The 18,912-nt window shown below is 68.5% G+C and overlaps 9 protein-coding genes across 9 annotated transcripts; 5 read left to right on the plus strand and 4 right to left on the minus strand.

Moving 5' to 3' along the window:
• Positions 1 to 1,509: 1,509 nt before the first annotated feature.
• On the plus strand, positions 1,510 to 3,145 carry V1510DRAFT_274911 (LicD family-domain-containing protein). The gene is made up of 2 exons (XM_066930608.1): positions 1,510 to 1,649; positions 1,781 to 3,145. Exon 2 carries the CDS (start codon positions 1,781 to 1,783, stop codon positions 3,104 to 3,106), a length of 1,326 nt encoding a protein of 441 aa, XP_066791038.1. The 5' UTR covers positions 1,510 to 1,649; the 3' UTR covers positions 3,107 to 3,145.
• A 48-nt stretch (positions 3,146 to 3,193) lies between these two features.
• Positions 3,194 to 3,790, minus strand: V1510DRAFT_353102 (uncharacterized protein; the record flags this gene model as incomplete). The annotated part of the gene is made up of 1 exon (XM_066930877.1): positions 3,194 to 3,790. A coding segment is annotated over one exon (597 nt), but the record flags the coding sequence as incomplete, so codon positions are not given.
• Positions 3,791 to 5,899: 2,109 nt separating this feature from the next.
• V1510DRAFT_360581 (uncharacterized protein) lies at positions 5,900 to 6,121 on the minus strand (the record flags this gene model as incomplete). The annotated part of the gene is made up of 1 exon (XM_066931027.1): positions 5,900 to 6,121. A coding segment is annotated over one exon (222 nt), but the record flags the coding sequence as incomplete, so codon positions are not given.
• A 223-nt stretch (positions 6,122 to 6,344) lies between these two features.
• Positions 6,345 to 7,413, plus strand: V1510DRAFT_411713 (mitochondrial carrier domain-containing protein). Its single transcript, XM_066932951.1, has one exon. The coding sequence runs from the start codon at positions 6,424 to 6,426 to the stop codon at positions 7,357 to 7,359; it is 936 nt and encodes a 311-aa protein (XP_066791041.1). The 5' UTR covers positions 6,345 to 6,423; the 3' UTR covers positions 7,360 to 7,413.
• V1510DRAFT_411715 (P-loop containing nucleoside triphosphate hydrolase protein) lies at positions 7,357 to 8,364 on the minus strand. The gene is made up of 4 exons (XM_066932952.1): positions 8,149 to 8,364; positions 7,955 to 8,078; positions 7,777 to 7,921; positions 7,357 to 7,739 (listed from the first exon to the last, which is right to left on the minus strand). The coding sequence occupies exons 1-4, from the start codon at positions 8,157 to 8,159 to the stop codon at positions 7,411 to 7,413; spliced, it is 609 nt and encodes a 202-aa protein (XP_066791042.1). The 5' UTR covers positions 8,160 to 8,364; the 3' UTR covers positions 7,357 to 7,410.
• Positions 8,365 to 9,630: 1,266 nt separating this feature from the next.
• Positions 9,631 to 10,351, minus strand: V1510DRAFT_411720 (zinc-finger domain-containing protein). Its single transcript, XM_066932953.1, has 4 exons — positions 10,003 to 10,351; positions 9,888 to 9,969; positions 9,784 to 9,855; positions 9,631 to 9,749 (listed from the first exon to the last, which is right to left on the minus strand). Exons 1-4 carry the CDS (start codon positions 10,246 to 10,248, stop codon positions 9,715 to 9,717), a joined length of 435 nt encoding a protein of 144 aa, XP_066791043.1. The 5' UTR covers positions 10,249 to 10,351; the 3' UTR covers positions 9,631 to 9,714.
• V1510DRAFT_444141 (ARM repeat-containing protein) lies at positions 10,250 to 13,332 on the plus strand. Its single transcript, XM_066935676.1, has 5 exons — positions 10,250 to 10,825; positions 10,857 to 11,046; positions 11,078 to 11,254; positions 11,287 to 13,082; positions 13,114 to 13,332. Exons 1-5 carry the CDS (start codon positions 10,507 to 10,509, stop codon positions 13,296 to 13,298), a joined length of 2,667 nt encoding a protein of 888 aa, XP_066791044.1. The 5' UTR covers positions 10,250 to 10,506; the 3' UTR covers positions 13,299 to 13,332.
• Positions 13,333 to 13,913: 581 nt separating this feature from the next.
• On the plus strand, positions 13,914 to 15,395 carry V1510DRAFT_360696 (uncharacterized protein; the record flags this gene model as incomplete). Its single annotated transcript, XM_066931034.1, has 1 exon — positions 13,914 to 15,395. One exon carries the CDS (start codon positions 13,914 to 13,916, stop codon positions 15,393 to 15,395), a length of 1,482 nt encoding a protein of 493 aa, XP_066791045.1.
• Positions 15,396 to 16,813: 1,418 nt separating this feature from the next.
• V1510DRAFT_411729 (uncharacterized protein) lies at positions 16,814 to 18,643 on the plus strand. The gene is made up of 3 exons (XM_066932954.1): positions 16,814 to 17,176; positions 17,208 to 17,696; positions 17,877 to 18,643. The coding sequence occupies exons 1-3, from the start codon at positions 16,923 to 16,925 to the stop codon at positions 18,505 to 18,507; spliced, it is 1,374 nt and encodes a 457-aa protein (XP_066791046.1). The 5' UTR covers positions 16,814 to 16,922; the 3' UTR covers positions 18,508 to 18,643.
• The last annotated feature ends 269 nt before the right edge of the window (positions 18,644 to 18,912 follow it).

The raw sequence follows: 18,912 nt of genomic DNA on the forward strand, positions 1-18,912 counted from the left end.
TAGCCGGCTCAATGCAACAATGGGCGCCGGCTGCACACGCGGGGCCTCTAGGCCTGCGCAGGCCCAGCCTAGGGCTGAGCCTAGGGCTGGGAGCGCAATTGCGTCTTCGCTAGCCGGGCCTTCGGGCCAGGCCAGACCAGGCCCCGGACGTCAGATCTGGTCGGGCGCGACGAGGCGCGCTTGCCCGCGCCGGCGGCGCCGCAGCGCCGCAGGCGTGGCGCCATCGCTTTCGCGTAGCTGCAGCACCGGATGATCGCAGCCGGGCCCCGTGGCCGGCACGCGCTCGCACGGCCGCGCGGCCGCGGAACTTGCCGGCGCGGGCTACGTCAGTGGTGGCCACGAGCCGCACGAGCCGCACGAGCCGCACGGGCCGACGCCGCAGCCCGGCCCGGGCATGGCGCCCGGCGCCCGGCACCGGCTGCTCCGCGCAGCCGGCGCACAACGACCGCGGCGATCGCGCCGCGGCGCCCAGCCGCCAAGGGCGTCGCGCACCCGGCGGACAAGGCGGCACGTGACGATCACCGCGGGCGGCCCAAAGTGTTCGCACACGTGACGTGCACGCGACCTGACGTCGTGTGGAGCCCCGAAAGCCAGCCCGGGTAACGTATATCTAGCCCAGATCGGCAGGAATGCAGGGCGCCATCCCAAACGGGCCTAGCGCAGCCGGTCGTTTTGCCTCCCGCCTCGGCGGTCGTGTGCGCCGCCCTCACACGGCCGCCAATGAGGCAACCGCGCACGCGAGTCCTCTGCGGGGCGGCGATAAGGCAGCGGCAGCCGCCGCTCCCGCCGTGGGCTCTGTCGGAGCCGCGCGGCGGCGGTGCGCGTGTACCTGCCCTAGGCTGGCTCCAGCCGGCCCTAGGCGAGCGTTCTGGAAAAGCTAGACCAGGACGCGCGGCCAGCGCCGCCTTCTGGGAAGGGAAGCAACGCCAATCAGCGCAGACGCATAAGCCGCCGCGTGAGCAGTGGCGGGTGCGTCGTGGCTGGTGCGGCTCGGCTGGGAGCCAAAACAAAGCCGGCCCGCGGCGCAATCGCGCCCACCGCGCAGCCCCGCGCGCGGCCGGCGGCGGCGCCGCGCCGGCCGCGGGACCACCGGCTGCACCGGCGGCTGCCGCGCGCCGGGTGGGCTCGGTGGGGCGCAGGGTCCCGGACGCCGGGCGGCGTTCCATGGCGCGGCAAGGCCCGCCGCAGCTGTGGCGCGGCCCCCCGAAGTGGCGTAGTGTGGCGCATCGCCGGTCCGCCGCCGTGGCGCAGCGGCACGGTCCGCGCAGCCACCAAGGCTAGTGCACGCACGACTCGCGGCCGACGTCAGCAACGGCCGGCCGGCTGGCAGGGGCAGGCGCCGGGTGGGTGTAATTGCGTGGCTTTTTAGCGCTACTAGGTTTGATGATTATCATTATAGTTACCGGCAATGGCGAGAAGCAAAATGGGATTCCTTTTAAATTTTTGACCAAAGCCCCGAGCATTTTTCATTCAATTTTCCTGCCCTCTGCCGGTTCTGTATTCTCTATCGGCAAGATCACAAGGGGCTGCGACGAGCCAGATCCAGAGTGGAGCGAGCGCACCGAGTCACGCAGAGCGGACTTTGGCGGTACTAGACGGCCAAGGTCGTTCTTAGCAGCACATAGTCGTCTGATCGCGCCGACTGCAAGGTAAGTGCGGCGGAGGCGGCTGGGAGCGGCCGGCGGGCGGCGCAGTGGGTGTCGCGCCGTGCGGGGCCTGGCCAGACACGGGGCGGCCGCGGGGGGGCGGCCGCGCGGCAGGGGCAGAGGCTGACGAACAGATGATGCGGCGGTCGTCGACCACGCTGTACGTGGCGCTGGCGCTGATCCTCACGCCCACGTTCTTCGTCTTCTTCACACCAGGATTCCGGTCGTCTGTGGCGCAGACAACAGCGACGGTGGCGCCGGAGCCGCTGACGTCCATGTCGCTCTCGCACGAGCAGTTCTACCTGGCGCCGCCGCCGCCGTACGTGCCGCCGGGCGCGTCGGCCGCGCAGGCCGCGCAGCTGGCCAAGGCGCAGTCGCAGCGCAAGGGGCGGCCGGCGGCCGTGTCGGGCCCGCCCAAGTACTTCTTCGAGGCGGCCGTCAAGCGCGGCCGCCGCGTGGTCGGCCTGCACTACGACCGCAAGTACTTCAAGACCGAGCTCGACACGCCCACACGCAACCAGGCCATCCGCTGGATGGTCAACGCGTGGTTCCACGTGCTGGACGAGCACAACATCGAGTCGTGGATCGCGCACGGCACGCTGCTCGGCTGGTGGTGGAACGGCGAGACGCTGCCGTGGGACGTGGACGTGGACGTCCAGATGTCGGTCAAGACCATGCGCCGACTCGAGAAGGAGCTCAACGACCAGTTCTTCACGTACAAGCCCGACAATGCGCCCGAGCGCCGGTACTATCTCATCATCAATCCGTACTACATCTACCGCCAGCGCGGCAACGCCCAGAACCTGATCGACGGCCGCTTCGTCGACACCGAGACCGGCCTCTACATCGACATCACGGCCCTGGTCGAGGTCGACCCGGTCCACAAGCCGAACGTGGTCTCGTGCAAAAACAACCACCGGTACCTGATCGACGACATTCTCCCGCTGCGCCAGACGCTGTTCCTCGGCAAGAAGGCCTACATTCCCTACGAGTTCGAGAAGGTGCTCATGCGCGAGTACTCGCGCCGCTCGCTCACGAACGAGCGCTTTGCCGGCCACGTCTGGGACGCGCGCGTGCAGCAGTGGGTGCCGAGCAGCGAGTACAAGGAGCCCGAGAAGGTCGAGGAGCGCCCGGCGCCCGACGCGGCCGGGCGCTCGCCCGCCACCGGCGGCACCGACCGCGGCCCCTACAACCGCCCGGGCTCGGGCGTCATCACGTCCTCGGCCGCTGAGGTCAACGCGGCCGCGGTCTCGCTGGCCGCCGACGGGCCTGCGCCGCCACCGGACACGCCCGCGGACGACGCCGCGGCCGGCGGCAAGCTCGCCCTGGCCGGCGCGCTGCTGAGCCCGACTGCATCCGCGCCGACTGCCACCGGCACCGGCACGGCCACGAACACCGCGACCGCGACCGCGACCGCGGGCGCTGGCGCCAACACATTTATCCAAGACACTTCCGCCTAATGACCGCTTGTAATTTACGTCGCCGGCCGCGCCTGGGCCCGGCGCGCGCGACCAATGTACATTATCGATTAGATGCAATCACTCGTCTACACGCCGCGCCATGAGCAGGCTGCCCAGCGGCCGCGCCGCCGTCGCCGGCGCGTCCGCGCCCGACCGCACCTCCTCGACGTCGTCGATCGAGTGCACCAGGATCCGGCCGGCCTCGTCGAACTCGAACGTGAACGTGCCGGCGATCGTGGCCACGTCGACCTCGACGCGTCCGTCGGGGCCGTCGGCTGGCGCCGTGAAAAGCGTGCGCCAGCGCACGTACAGCCGCGCGCCCGCGCTCGCCCGCACGTCGCGCACGCCGCCGGAGCTAAGCGCCATCGTCGCTCCGCTCGCGTCCTCCATGCGCAGGCTGTCGACCACGAACTCGACGCGCTGGTCGCGTTGCAGCCGCCGCTCGTCCGGCACCGCCGCCGCCGCGCCCTCGACCGGGCCGAGCGCGACAAACGGCAGGACCATCTGCGCCAGCCGCCACGTCGCCATGTACGCCACCCGCCCGCGCACCGCCGGGAACCGCGGGTGTGTCTTGGGCAGCAGGCGCAGCTGGACGTGTGGCGACAGTAGCTCGGCCGGCGGAGCCGGCGAGTGCGGGATCGCCGGCAGCAGCGAGTCCAGCAATGTCTCGACCGTACGCGGCAGCAGATCGACGGACTCGTTCGGCCCCGGCGGCCCACCGCGGCCGCTACTCCGCCGGACGCCGCCGCCAGCGCCAGCGCGCGTGCGCTGCAACGCGGCCACGCCGAGACGCCGCGTGGCCGCTGAGAGCCTTGTCAGAGTTAAGTCCATGGTGAAGTGAGAGCGCGACGTTGTCGTGCGGCGCTGTGGCGTGCTCCAACGCACCGCCGCATGTCCCGTGCAACACGACGTGTCAAACAATATGAAACCGACGGTCCCGACGGCGGCACTGCAGCGCGCGCACACACCACGCGCTGCAGCGCTCACAGGGCCGTGGGCGGCCGCGACCGCGATCGGCCGGTCGGCGCGCAGCATGTTCCCGGCGCGCGCAGATCGGGCGCACTTGTCGCGGGCCGCAACGCCACCACGCGCCACGCCGCGCCGCATCGCGCCGCACTGCGCGGCCGACCGCGTCACCGCCGTCGCGGCTGACTGCCGATCGCCCGCCGCCCCTGAGAGCCGTTTGAGGCTGCCAAGCTTTCTGGCAGCCACCATGCGTCGTCCGCCGCCCGGTGAATTCCATGCCCCTCTGTCTCAGTCCCTACCCCTGGCCGTCTCCTACCGTCTCCCGCAGCACTCCGCCGGCCGCGCGGCCGTCGGGTGACCCGCCAAGGCATGAGTCGCCGTCGGGCCTGGTGGCCTAGCGCAGCTAGCGAGCCCCGACATTAGCTCCACCCATCGACCCACTGCTATCTGTTCGCTCTAGCTACGACCTTTGGGGTCATGCTAGAGCGTGCCTAGCGCGACAGCTTCGGACGTCGCAAGTGCCAGCCTGCGCCACACCCCCGTCGGATGCGCTTTGGACCGGTCCCGTGTTTAGCGCCCCCCTCCCCCGCCGGCACGCAGACGTATGCACTGTCTGCGCCACTCATGCAGCACGCGTCATGGTTGCGGCTCCGGCTCCAGCCGCTGCAGCATATCGGAGTTTCCAGCGTGGTAATGTCCGGCTGGCGCACTACCCTAGACCGGCAAAAAAGCTGCAGTGCCTCTCGCCGTGAGCACTAGGCAAGACACTCTCCTTAGCGCCAGCGCCTTTATCGGACACCCCAGTCCTAACCGCTTCTGGCCGATGGTGCCGCTATGGCCGGTACAGCCTGCGGCGTCCGGTGGCCGGCGGCAGACGCCCGCGACACGTCGGCTGCTGGAGAGCGCTCTGGCCGGCGGCGACGCCCGCGCCCTGGGCTGTTCGCTAGGGTTCGTGGTGTTCACCACGCCGCGGATGACAGTTGACCGTCGATCACCGCGCCATTGCGCTGTGGCTGCTGGCGTGCCCACTATGTCCGCACGGCCTGCTGGCTGTGGCGTGCCTTACGCCCAACGCGTCAACGAGCCCTGCAAGGGCTGACAGATCGCGGACGAAACCGAGCGCGCGCTCCTCGGTCGACCGCTACGTCGTACGCTGGCGGGCCGGCGGCCGGACATACGGATGCGCCGGGCGGTTATCCCGCGCTACCGCTGGCCATACCTGCGCCCGGGCCGCGGTATGGTCGTGTACATATCTGCTATCTATGTTCCAGCGTATCTCCGTCAATGCTATCGCACCGGCCTATCTTTTCCATATCAGGGACCCCCAGCTGAACCTGCATGAAGGGCCTTGGCATTTAGCCTCCATGGCACTGTATCTGTTTGCAGCCGGTGCCGACGCATTAACGAGACGCTTTAACCGGAGATCAGGCACGCGCAGACGCAGTCTCAGCGACTGCGTCGTTGGCTCGTAGACATAGCTGGCGGTGCCCGCCGATCCGCGAAGGCTCGCGACCCAACGAGCGCGGCGGGCGACCACGGGCGGTCACTGGCGTGGGTGGACGCGGTCGAGCACAGCCGAGCGACCGAGCGCGACTACACACAATTCGGCTTGGCGGACAGCGCGATGCGACACGCCTCAGCCAGAGCTCCGGCACAGCCGGTCTGACACGCATGTTGGTAAGCTACAGTCACGGTACATGTGATCACGGTGCGCCGCACGGTGTGCGGCGCAGACCAGTCTAGGGCCGCCGGTATCGGGAGCGTCTTGAGCCGCACGAGACGCATGAGCCGCACGCGGTGCGGCCCAGTTCCGCCGCCCGTGGCGGCTCAGGCCTCCCACGGCTTGCGGCGTGGCGCCTGCGCCGGTGCGGCAGAGGCCGTCGCCCCCAGCACAACGTTTGGGATCTCGCGGATGCCCGGTACCTCCTGGCCGGTGGTGATGAGCTCGACAATGTGCTCAAACGACGACGGATACGGCGCGTCACGGGCTGGCTCGCGCGTGCGGCCTGCGCAGAACGCGGCGTAACCCTCCACGGTCGCCGGCTGCCCGGTTTTGCTGCGGTCAGCTCGGTAGCGCGAGATCGTACCGTGCCCAGTAAAACAGCCGTGCCCGCTGCAATGTGTCTGGGTCGGCCGGCAGCGCGGCCACGCCCGCCTGGAGTCAGCCCAGCCGGGCGCGCACAAACCTGGAAGTCGGCGTCGGCTTCAAAATCGTAGCGCTCGAATTCGTCGTAGGCCGGGCCGTCCATGTCGTCGTTCGGCAGCACTACCCCGCGCAGGGAGATCACGTTCGGGACAAGGAGCGTATAAGTTGCCGTGGGAGCCGCACGCCGCCCGACGACAACGCCCCGATGGACACGCTCACGCACGCTCTGTCTGGTTCGGCCGCCGGCCTGCTGGCGGCCGTGATCACGCATCCGCTGCTGACGCTTTCGACGCGCGCACAGCTGGAGTCGAACAAGGAGCAGCACACGCCGGCCGAGGCCACGCCCGAGAGCTCGGAGAGCGGCAAGCGCCGGCGCCGGCCGTCGATGGCGACCACGCTGCACGCTGTGCTGGCGCGCGAGGGCCTGCCGGCGCTGTACGCTGGCGTCGAGTCGGCCGCGGCCGGCGTCGCGGTCACCAACTTTGTCTACTACTACTTCTACGAGGCGTCCAAGCGGGCGATCGCGCGCGTGGCTGGCCCGCGCCCGGCGACGGTCTCGCAGAGCATGGCGGCTGGAGCGGTGGCCGGCGTCGCCACGGTGGTGGCCACGAACCCGATATGGGTGGTCAACACGCGGCAGCAGCAGGCGCGGCGCGGCGCGCAGCCAAGCGCGCTGGCCATCCTGCGCGACATCGTCGAGACGGACCCGCGGGCGCTGCTGGCAGGCATCACGCCGGCGCTGGTGCTGGTGATCAACCCGGTGCTACAGTACACGATCTTCGAGCAGGCGCGGATCCGGCTTGCGCGACGCCGCAAGCTGACGCCGTGGGACGCGTTCGTGATGGGCGCGGTCGGCAAGCTTGTGGCGACGGTGGCCACGTACCCCTACATCACGCTCAAGTCTCGCGAGCACGTCTACGGACGCACGCGCGGGCTGGTGGCCGAGCTGCGCGCGATCGTTGGTGAGAACGGCGTGCGGTCGCTCTACGCCGGGCTGCGGCCGAAGCTCGTGCAGTCGGTGCTCACCGCCGCCCTGCTCTTCTTCTTCAAAGAGCGGCTGATGGACTCAACCGCGCGCGCGGTTGCGTTCGTGCTCACGCTCCTGCGCCGCCGGCGGCCGCTAGGGCCCCGGCCGGCATAAACCAAATTAAACGTAAATTCAATAATCACACGTAACGAAAGACTTCTCCGCTCAGCAGCAGCCGCCGGCACCGCCGGGCGTGATCTTGTCGCCCTCGCCAATGTTGATGCGGCCCTTGCCGGGGCCGGACGGCAGCGAGCCCATCCGCTCCTTGATCTGGCGGGCCATGGTCAGGAAGGCCTGCTCGACGTTCGTGGCCGACTTGGCCGAGGTCTCGAGGAAGGGGATGCCCAGGCCGTCGGCGAACTCCTTGGCCACGGTGTACTCAACCAGCTTGCGGTCGGCCATGTCAGACTTGTTGCCGACGAGGAGCTTGTTGACACCCTCAGTCGCGTAGCGGTCGATCTCCTGCATCCACTGCTTGACGTTGCTGAACGATTCTGCCGTCAGCGCCCGCGCAGCCGCGCCACCACTCACCTTGGTCGGTCACGTCGTAGACGACGATGATGCCGTGCGCGCCACGGTAGTACGACGACGTGATCGTCCGGAAACGCTCCTGGCCGGCCGTGTCCCAGATCTGCAGCTTGACCGTCTTGCCCTCGAGCTCGATCGTGCGGATTTTCTGCGGTCAGCGCCGCGCGGCCGGGCCACTCACAAAGTCCACGCCGATCGTCGAGATGTACGACTCGGTGTACGTGTCGTCCGCAAACCGCAGCAGCAGACACGACTTGCCCACGCCCGAGTCGCCGATCAGCAACAGCTTGAACAGGTAGTCGTATCTTCCGTCAGTCCACTTGCCGCGTAACTATACTCTGTCTCGTCAGCCCCGCCACCACGACAACGTACCACTCGGGATTCATCTTGTTGTGTCTTTGCGCTTATCGCACTGTGCTCCTATGCGGCCTCTGTGGTCCGGTCGCCTGCTGTATCCTGCCGCAGTGTCTTCCGAGCCTCTGGTGTCTGTGTTCGGTGCTGTGAACAACCTGGGGGTCTACGCGGGTAGACGATGGATGACGATGGATGGATGGATTATCTGTTGTAGATGTGAAGGGGAAGAAGAAGTAGAGGGAAAAGTCCGCTATCAATTTGGAAGCTTGTTATGGTACCGTCACTTTTTGAGCTCGCGCCCGCACCGCGATTCCGCCCTGACCACGCCCAGAGCGGCAGGCAGCCTCCGGGAGCGGCCTGGCGGACGGCGGTGGCCCCGACGACCGCGTGGCCGGCACGGCAGACGCCGCTGCAGCCGCGGCGCTGCGGCCGTGGCCGCCGAAATCGAGTACTGGGCCTCCACAATTGGGTACTATTGATGTGGCGGTGCGTGCAGCGACCCGCGAGTTGGGTACCTTTACCGCGCCTAGACCCACCGCCGCCAGCCGGGTCGGGTGCAACCCACGCGCCGGGTCGTCGTCGCACTAGCCATGCAGGGGTCGCTCCGACGCAGCACCCTGTGGCGGTGCGTTTACGACTGCTCGCTGAGCCGCTTCGCAGCGGCCGCCCGTATGGCCGCACGATGGCCGCACGCCCTGCGCCTACCACGTCGGCCGCACCAGCCGCAGCCACCTTCGCACCCGGACGGGCGCTGCTGCGCGGGGCTGCACACGCCGTGCGCCGCCAAGATCTACGTGCGCGTGCAGCCACCGTCACCGCTTCGGTGTACGACTGGTCGCAATGCTGGCTCGGCTGCCCTGCTGCGCCCTCCCGCAGTCGCCCGCACAGCCCTGCGCGTGGTCCCTGCCGGTTCGCATTCCAGTCGCCGTGCCGCAGCTCCCCCGACGCGGGTACCATCGAGCGCTGCGGGCCAGCTTGGGTTAGGCCCAGCCGTCTACGGACCTGAACTTTACAGAAGCCGTCGTAGCCACTCCGGATCTAGACCAAGCGCGTCCGCGGCCGCCGGCGTCCGACCGGGCACAGACCTGGCAGACGAGCTGCCACGGGCGGCGCTGGGGCTCTCGCGCGACGTGATGCGGCCGTCGATCGCACCAGCGCACGCAGGCGTAATGGATGAGGTGGCAATCTGGGCCACGCGAACGCCGCACCTGGACCTGCTGTGCCAGAACAGCAGGTCAGGCGGCCAGGTCAGGCGGCCTGGCGACGCAGTCGCACAGCTGGCGACTCGGTAGCCTGCGTGGCGTATGCCGCGTGGCGGGTATGACCTCGGCGCCAGGCACCCGTATGAACAGGAGGTGGCAGTGGAGGGGCATCGTGTGGCGGAGGCCTGCGGGTCGACGCGGGTCACCGAGCTCGCCGACGTACGCGCAGGGTCGCGTCATGGCGGGTCGGGTCACCGGCGCCGCTTCCGCCGCACCATCCACACGCACGGCCACAAGTTCCACCCAGGTCGATCTACGTGGCGGCAGCCGCGAACGGCCACGCCTGTCAGGCGACAGCTATCTAGAACCGTTGGATTGATGTACACTAATGATGATGAGCCTGCTGGAATCTCAGGCCGCCTGTCATTAGCGGTGCGCGCGCGCATCAACTTACAGTAAGTGCACGAGTTCGGGCCGTCCAGATCGAGGTTGATGTAGACTTTGGGGTGGCCCTGGGCTCCGCGGCCTGTGGTCAGCACCAATCGCATTCTGGCTTACCTCCGTCGCAGACGGCCATGCGGCCGTGCACCTGACGAACCGGCTCCTCGGCAATAAGGTCGATCGCGGCAAAAGGTTGGGGCTGGGGTCAGCGACACTCGCGGCGGCGGCGTACCTGTGCCAGCAGGTCCTTCTGCGCAAAGCGGGGGCCCTTGAAAGCCTCCGACTTGGGCTGCTGCGATTCGGCCCAGGTCTCAGCCCGGTTGGGCGCCTGCATCGACGCGGCCTCCGTGGCAGTCTCAAAGTAGGTCGGAGCCTTGTCCTCCTTGGTGGCCGGCACGTCAGTCGAGTACATGCAAGCGCGGAGGCCGGCGCGCGCCCGCGACACGCGCACAGCCCGGGTGGCCGTCGTTCGAAGCATGCTGATGGAGGGTCTATGGGGTTGATGGAGAATTTTCGGTGCGAGACTGGGTGGATGTAATTGGGATAGCCGGGTCGTGATTGGTTGGTAGCGGCGACGGGCGGCCGTGGCCAGAGGCGGGTTGCCCGGCCGGCTCAGCGTTGCCATGGCAACGCGCTCTCCCGTTGCCCTGGCAACGTTGCACGCGCCGCGCCCAAACACGCCGCGCGCTGTCTCTGTCTTTCATCCGCCCGGACTCTCCGCTCCCGCACCCCCGCTATGTCCGCCAGCTCGCGCGCCCGAGCGCCGCTGGCCGCCGTCTCGGCCAACCGGCCACCGCCGGCCGCTGTCCTGGGCCCCGTCGCTAAAGCCGTCGGTCAGATCTTCCAGGACGCACAACGGTCGACAATCTCTCACCCCAAGCTGGCGATCACGCTGGCCGACCTGCAGCAGCGCTGTGCCGACCAGGAACAGGAAGACGAGTTTGCCGAGCTGGTCACTCGTCTAATTAACCGCGTTCTCGGTGTCAAGAAGAGCGAGGCCGGCGCGGACAGGATCGTCAAGTTCTGCAACCAGTTCGTCGCCCAGATCCAGAAGGGTACGCGGTCTGCGAAGCGCGCTGACCACAGATGCCGCGCCAGACGCCGATGGCGATATGGCTATGGACTATGACGACGAGGCCGAGGCCACGCTGGCGTCGCGGTTCGTCGAACACCTGTTCCGGCACGTCCTCCGCGGCGTCAACGCCAAGGACAAGACCGTGCGGTACCGGTCGTGTCAAGTATTGGCGTTGCTTGTGAGCTCGCCGGGAGAGATTGAGTAGGTGGCGCATGGGCGCAGCTGACGGCAGCGACGATCTATTTCTCGAGGTGCGCTCGGCATTTGTGCGCAGGTTGCACGACAAGGAGGCCGCCGTGCGCGTTCAGGCCGTGATCGGCCTGGCACGGCTCCAGGGCACAGACGACGAGGACGAGCCGGAGCCGGTTGCCGAGCTACTGCTGGCGGTCCTGCAGCACGATCCAGCCGCGTAAGTGGACCGCCGACGCGAGCTGACCCCAGCGACGTCCGCCGAGCGGCGTTTATCCACATCGAAAAGACCCGCCAGACGCTGCCGTACATTCTCGAGCGCGCGCGCGACACGGACGCAGTCAACCGGCGGTGCATCTACACGCGAGTGCTCCCGGAGATCGGCGACTTTCGGCTACTGAGCATCTCGATGCGCGAAAAGCTGCTCGGCTGGGGCCTCAAGGACCGCGACGCTTCTGTCCGCAACGCGACAGTCAAGCTCTTTGCGACCGGCTGGATCGAGAACACGGGCAACAGCCTGCTTGAGCTACTCGAGCGTCTGGACGTGCTTAACAGCCAGATCGCCGAGGAGGCCCTGCAGGCGTTTTTCACGTATCGCCAGGATGTTGTCCAGAACATCCGCTTCGACGAAGCGCTCTGGAGCGAGCTCACCGCCGAGTCGATCTTCCTCGTCCGCGCGTTCGTGTCCTACTGCCGCGCGGCCAAGCGTGACGACTTGCTCGAGGAGCGGCTGCCGGAGCTGACCAAGCTCGGGTTCTACGTCGAGAACTACATGAAGTTTCTGGACGAGTACGGCATCGACCGCGAGACGTCGACAGACCAGGAGTTTGTGCTCGAGCAGCTGTTGCACATCGTGACCGCGGTCGACCTGTCGGACGAGGTCGGCCGCCGCAAGATCTTCAGCGTGCTGCACGACCTGCTCGTGAACGAGCACCTGCCCGAGACGCTGACGGACCTGGCGCTGGTGCTGTTCCGGCGGGTATGCAACAGCGAGCGCGACTTTTGCCAGGTCTCGAGCGAGATCATCGCCGAGATCAAGGACAAGGTGATGCCGTTCGAGGACGCGAACGAGACGCCAGCGCCGGCGCCGACCGACGACGAGGACTCGTTCGTGTCGGCCGACTCGGAGGTGCGGGCAACGCGCAGCCCGGCCGAGACGCGCCAGCCGACGAAGAACAAGATTAGTCTGGCCAGCAACCTCTCGGCAGACTCGGACGACGACGAGCAGGACACAGACGCAGTGCACGAGATCATGATCACGCTCAAGTGTCTGCACATCACCCAGTGCATGCTCGGCAACGTCCAGGGCAAGCTGCAGGAGAACGTCAACCTGATGACCTTGCTCAACACGCTGATCGTCCCGGCCGTGCGCAGCCACCGCGCGCCGATCCGCGAGCGCGGCCTGCATTGCCTGGGGCTGTGCTGTCTGATCGACTCGACGCTGGCGGCCGAGAACCTGGGCCTGTTTGTGCACTGCTTCGACCACGGCCACGAGGGCCTGCAGATCGAGGCGATCCACATCGTGTCGGACATGCTGATGACGCACGGCACGCGCGTGCTGGGCGACGACGGCGACTGCGCGGTCGTGAGCCGTATGCTGGCCAAGGGCCTCCAGATGGAGGACGAGCACGACGTCCAGACGGTCGCGGCCGAGGCTGCGTGCAAGCTGATGCTGGCCGGCGTGCTGCAGGGCGCGGACCTGCTCAAGACACTCGTTGTGATCTACTTTGACGCCAGCAGCGAGACCAACCTGGCCCTGCGTCAGACGCTGAGCTACTGCCTGCCGGTGTACGCACTGTCGCGGCCGGAGAACCAGCGCAGCATGAGCCGCGTGGTGCTGTCGGCGCTCAAGATCCTGCTCAAGCGCAGCGAGGACCTCGACGAGGACGAGGAGATGGTGTCGCCGACGGCGATTGCCGCGCAGCTGGCCGACTGGACGGACCCGCGAAAGGTCGCGCGCGTGCAGCTAATGGACGCGGCCGCGGACGCGGACGTCCACCTGGATCTGGCGCTCGAGATGCTGCCGCGTATCAGCAGCTCGCCGTCACGTAAGTGCGTCGCCGACTGTGCTGACCCTAGGCGAGGAACGCAAGGTGCTGTGCGGCATGCTGGCCAAGCTCTACATTCCGCCAACCGCGGACGCGGCCAAGCTGGACGCGGTGCGCGCGGCCGTCGCCGCACTGGTGGACGACAAGAGCGCGCTGCCGGACGCGCCGTCGCGGAACGCGCTGGCCAAGCTGGCGCTGGCGCTGGCGCGCGGGTAGATGTACACTATTGCTCTGTAAGCTTTCGATTTGAGCCGCATACGGTGCGGCGCGCGCCGCGCCCCCCCCCTGCCGCGCCACAGTGGCGCGTCGCACCGCAGCCGCCGTCCCGATTACGCGACAGTCGGCTACCGCTCCTGAACCGCCCACCTGGCGCGCGGCCCGCCCGCTCGCTACCGTAGCCGAGTTGCGGGTATGGCCGCCGGCCGCCATGACCGCCAGGGCGTGTGGGCTGCGCCGCATTCGCCGTTTTGAGAGGCGTGAACGCATTAGGTAATCAATAATTTTCGCCCAACCGGACTTCACCTCAGCACACCACGTCTTCCCGTGCAGGATCATCAGCCATCCAGCACAGACCCCACGACAGACACAAGGTAGGTGGCGGGTGGCGGCGGACCGCCCGGACCGGCAGCGCCATGTGGCGGCCGGGCGGTGGCGTGGCGGTGCTGGCGCAGAGGGGTGGCTGCGCCGCCCACGAAAATCAGGTTCTGACCCCATCGCAGGTCCGTCAAGTGCCGACACCGCAAAGCGGCCGAACCAGTGTTCCAGACCCCGGACGCGACCGACACGGCGGCCGGCAACCGTCCCAGATAGGACGAGCGGTCCCAGAGAAGAATGCAATTGACCAGCCGCAGAACAGCCGGGTTCCGGCCGTGGGTGCTGCTGGTAGCCCTGCTGGCTGGCGCGGTAGCCGTGCTGGCCGCGGACAGCTCGCCGCAGACGCACACCAACAAGCTCGGCGTGCACTCGGCCGAGTTTGACGAGAAGTACATCGCGCCGTCGGACACGTTCCTCACGCCGGAGACGCACCCGTCGCTGTTCACGTTCGCCGGGCGGTGGGCGCGGCACCGCGACATCTACAAGGCGTCGCGGTGGCCGGGCAACTCGGTGACGGTGCTCGTCTACGGCGATCACTGCACGTTTAAGCTGCGGCCGGAGATGCTGTCGACGGAGCAGCGCCAGCTCAAATACTCGATGTCGGTCGACGACGGCCCCGAGTTCGACGTCAACCTCGACATTCTCGTCAGGGACGTCAACATGGTGCCGCCGGTGACGATCGCGGTTGTGCTCGAGGGCCTGGACGGCCTGAGCGAGGCCGAGAAGGCGGCCAGGCTGAAGCAGCGCAAGCCGCACGTCGTGCGGCTGACGTCGCTCCAGGAGACCCCGCTGACGCTCATGGGCGTCTACGTGCCCACCTCGCTGGTCAAGCAGGACATGCAGTGGCGCCACGCCCAGCTCGCGCGCCCGTACGTCGAGTTTGTCGGCGGCGCGGCGCACCCGCTCGGCAGCGACTTTGTGAATGCGCCCGAGTTCCGCGCGGCCGACGCCCTGCGCTACCGCCACGCCCACGTCACCGACGACGTGTGTCTGGCGCCGGGCTGCGGCAAGACCAAGCCGCTGGTCGAGCAGTACCCGTACGCCGACCCGCTCTACGACAACGACCCGCACTACAAGGCCTATCTCGTGCACTCGGGCCTGTACGGCTTCTCGGAGAACGCCATTCTGCAGCCGACGACGCCCGAGTTTGTCTTCCTCAACGTCGGGGACAACGACGCGGCCGCCGCCGTGCCCGCGGCCAACTACACCGAGAGCCTGTTTGAGCTGCTCAAGTTTGTGCGCACAAAGGCCCACCCGGACGCCCACATCTTCATTGTCGTCAAGCCGGGCCGTTACGCCGAGGAGACCCAGAGCGTGGTCCGCTACGTGGCCGATCCGCGCATCGTCGCCGTCGCCTACCCGCAGCCCGACGACGCCGCTGGTTGGGAGCGCCTGCTGTGCATGTCGGTTAACCCGCTGCTGTCGCCCGAGCGCCGCGAGCCCTCCGCTGCCGTCTGCGGCAAATACTCGGGCCTGCCGGCCTACACTATCTCGACTGCGGACCTGGCCGAGGCCACTGTTGCTGCCGCGTCGTCGCAGATCTACGTGCTGACGGTGATCACGCTGGCGCTCGTTGCCATGGTCCTCCTGCGCGACGTTATCCGCCGCGCGGCCATGAAGCTGCTCGTCGTCGCCGGCGTGGTCGCGCCGCGCAAAGGCTTTGGCCTCGCCTCTCTGACCGAGAAGAGCTCCGAGCTGGCCCGGGGCAGCAGCCACTAGTATATGAACAATGCATGAGTGCTTATGAGCAGCGCCGCGCGCCTGTGGCCTGGGCCTGCATAGTAGCCGCACGCCGTGCGGCTGATAGCCGCACCGGCCCGGGCTATTGCCGCGGGTGCAACGTGCCTGGCCTGCAGGGCAACCACCCTCGAGGGAGTCACTGCCGTAGGCTCCTTGCGCTGACCCCGGACGAACGCCAGCGGTATTGGACCACACCGTGTGCGGCATATAGCCGCTCTGACTCGGGCTGTTACTGCGTGCGCAACCGTGCCCGCAGGGCAACTACCCTCGACGGAGTCGCCGCCGGAGGCTCCGTGCGTTGTAGCCAATCGAACATTTCTGGATACATGTCCTCGACGTAGGCGCCAGAGGCTTCCCGCGCTGTCGCCAGACGAGCCTCTGCGGCAATGAGCCGCATAGCGTGCGGCATATAGCCGCACAACCGCAGGCTGCCACCCGAGCGTAAGTGCCTCGCCTGCGGAGCAGCCACCCTCGACGGAGTCGCCGCCGGAGGCTCCTCGCGCTGTAGCCAATACGCTGTAGCCAATCGAACATCTGTGGACACACAGCCTCGACGGAGTCGCCGCCGGAGACCCATTGCGCTGCAACCCGACCCGCCCCGGCGGCAATGAGCCGCACTGCGTGCGGCGTGGCCGACGGCCCGCGAGCACTGCCAGCCGCACGGTCTGCGGCGCACAGCCGCCCCTGGTCACCGTTACCTGCCGCCGTTAGCTGCAGCACCAGTCCCGATCGGGTACCGAGCGCGATGCACCAACCGGTTCAGGCAGGTCCAAAACAAGGCCCGCACGCGTGACGCCGGTCGCTAGGCGCATTCCAACGCCCAGCGGGGCGCTGGTGGCCCCGTGGTCGCCGTCCGCGCCGCGGGGGCCCGCCGGACCCGAGCCGGCAGCCCCCGGGTCGCCGTCGCGCCGGGCGCCGACGCTACCAGCGCGGCCGGGTCACGTTACCGTCGCGGTGACGGCTCATGCGGGCCGCACTAGCTGCAGGTCACTGCAGCTGCGCGCCGTCGCGTCTGTTTACCCCCGTTACGGCGGCCAGGCTGCGGCTAGGCATGGTGTTTACCGCAACGGCCGCCCGCTGATCCAGCCATCTAGAGCACAGGCCGAGGCAGCCGCATCGGCATCCAGGTGGCATTCACGCGTGCAGCGATCAGACAGGCCAGTAGGGATGCGGAAAGCGGAGCAGACGGACGAGCGAGGGCCGAGCGAGGGCGCAGCAAGGGACCGGCGGCGGCGGCCGGCTGGGCAGTCGCCGTTTCTCCGGCTGGTGGCGTGTTTACGGGAGGTGCGGGTGCCGGCGGAAGACGCGGCGGCGGCGGCGGCCGGCATCGAGACCGGGGCCGCGCTCGTGGCCGCGCTGGCGGCGGACCCGAGCGTGGGGTCGGTCGCGTCCGGGCTGGCGGCGCTGCCGGAGGTCGAGCGGTGGGCGCGACGGGCGCGGCACGCGCTGGACGCCGGGGACGGCGACGGACGGCTCGAGGCGGTCGTCGCGCAGGCGCAGGACGACATGGCGCGGATCAGGAGCATGGTCGGCGTGGCGCTCGAGTGGTCCGAGCTGGCGGGGCCAGTCGTGCTCGGGCTGCGGGCCGAGCTGGACGAGTGCGCCCGGCTAGCGGACGACCTAAGCAAGGGGCGGCCCGGGCCGGGCGAGCAGGGGACCGGTAAACACGTCGACGTCGACGCTCTCCTGGCCACGCTCGACCAAAAGCCGGCAGGACGGCTGGCGACGGTGACCGACGACGACAAGGCCCAGGGCTTGGCGTGAGTACGCGTGCGGGCGCGCTGACGGCAGGCTCGAGAAACTCGGCAGGAAGCTCGCGCCGCTCAAGATCAGCCTCGAGCTGCTGGCGTCCAAGATGAAGCTGCTGGCGGCGCCTATGAACGAGCACTTTCCGGCGGCGTACGACGAGCTGGCGGCGGACCAGGCCGAGCTCGAGACGCGGTTCGCACGCCTGACGACCGCGGCCACCGACCTGCAGCGCGAGCTCGGCGAGGACCGCTGGGCGGCGCTGCTGCACGTGGTTGGCCAGCAGGCGCGCGCCGACATCGCCGTCCTCGACAGGGCCGCGACCGCCGTGCGCGACGCGATCCAGTACAGCCTCAACGGCACCGACTCGCCGACCGGCCGCCGCCATGTCGAGGCGTACGAGCGGCAGGCGGTGGCGCTGCGCCCGCGGATCCGCCGCACGATCGAGCTCTTTCTGCGGTCTATCGGCGACCGCGTCACCGTGTCGGGCGACGTCATCCGCGAGTACATGCAGCTGACGACCCTGTGGAAGGAGCTGGAACGCAAGACGCGCGAGCTCGATCGCGACCTGTCGCGCCGCGACAGCCTGGCCTCGGTCACGAGCGCCAGCACCGGCTCGCCGCGCTCGCGCCCGGGCTCGGCCGCGTCCACGCCGCCGTCGCTCGGCGGCGACCCCGACGGGCTCGACGACGTGCGCAAGGCGCTCTTTGCGGCGCTGGACGCGCCCGAGCCCCGCCGCAAGCGGCCCACGTCTGCCGCGCTGTCCAAGGACATGTTCGAGCCGACCGCGCCGACGACCCCTGGCCAGCAAAAGGCGCCACGCCTGCACCACGCGCGCTCCGCGGGCAACCTGCGCGCGCCGCCGCCGCCGCCGCTTGCCGTGCCGCCGCTGCCGCCGCTGCCGTCGCCCACACGCACGCCTTCGCCGGCACGCTCGCCGTTGCGCCGCCTCAAGAGCTCTGTCGAGCTACGCCCGGCCCGCGACCTGCACCCGCCGCTGCCGCCGCTGCCGACGTCCAAGACCAGCATCACGATCCCGGCGCCGACGACCACGCCGCGCAAATCGCGCAAGTCGCTGATCCCGACCCCGGCCCGCCGGCCCAAGGAACCGCTCGCGCCGGTTCCGGGCTCCGCACGCAATGTGCCACCCCCTGACTCGCCCGCCTCGCCCCGCTACTATATCAAGTACTCGGATAGCGATCGCGACACGCCGGAGCCGGTGCTGCCGCCGAGCCCGGTCCCGCCGCCGACGCTCACGCCAGGGTTGGCCCGCAAGAAGAGCATGCCGGCCATTTCGCGTCGGCGCGTAGACCAGGACAAGCCCGAGAAGCCGCGGTGGCGCTAGTGGCTGAGCGACACACCCACGGGCAGCCAGATTGACGCTGCAGAAACATGGAGTAACGAAGGAACGAGGGGATCGATACGATAATGACATTACGCACTTTTGCCGCAGACGTCAGCGCACGCTGGTCTGCCCCGGGCTATAAAGTCGCTGCTGGCGAGCCGCGGCGGCACGTAGAAGCAGCTGCTCTGCGGGCAGGTCAGGTCCGCGCCGCACCTAATGCGGCTCATGGCCGCACATGGTCGCGCCCTGCTCGTAGAGCAAGTGCCTTTGATGGAAACAAGGCCGGAGGTTCGCCAACGGCCAGATCGTGGTAGCCATTCCATTGGTCGTGGCTGCCGTCGGGCAGACGTCCGTGGTGGCATATAGCCGCCATCGCATATAGCCGCACGCGGGCCCCCGCGATGC

The sequence above is a fragment of the Dipodascopsis tothii genome (genome assembly GCF_038497935.1).
Source record: "Dipodascopsis tothii strain CBS 759.85 unplaced genomic scaffold V1510scaffold_4, whole genome shotgun sequence".
NCBI lineage: Eukaryota > Fungi > Ascomycota > Lipomycetes > Lipomycetales > Lipomycetaceae > Neoaidaea > Neoaidaea tothii.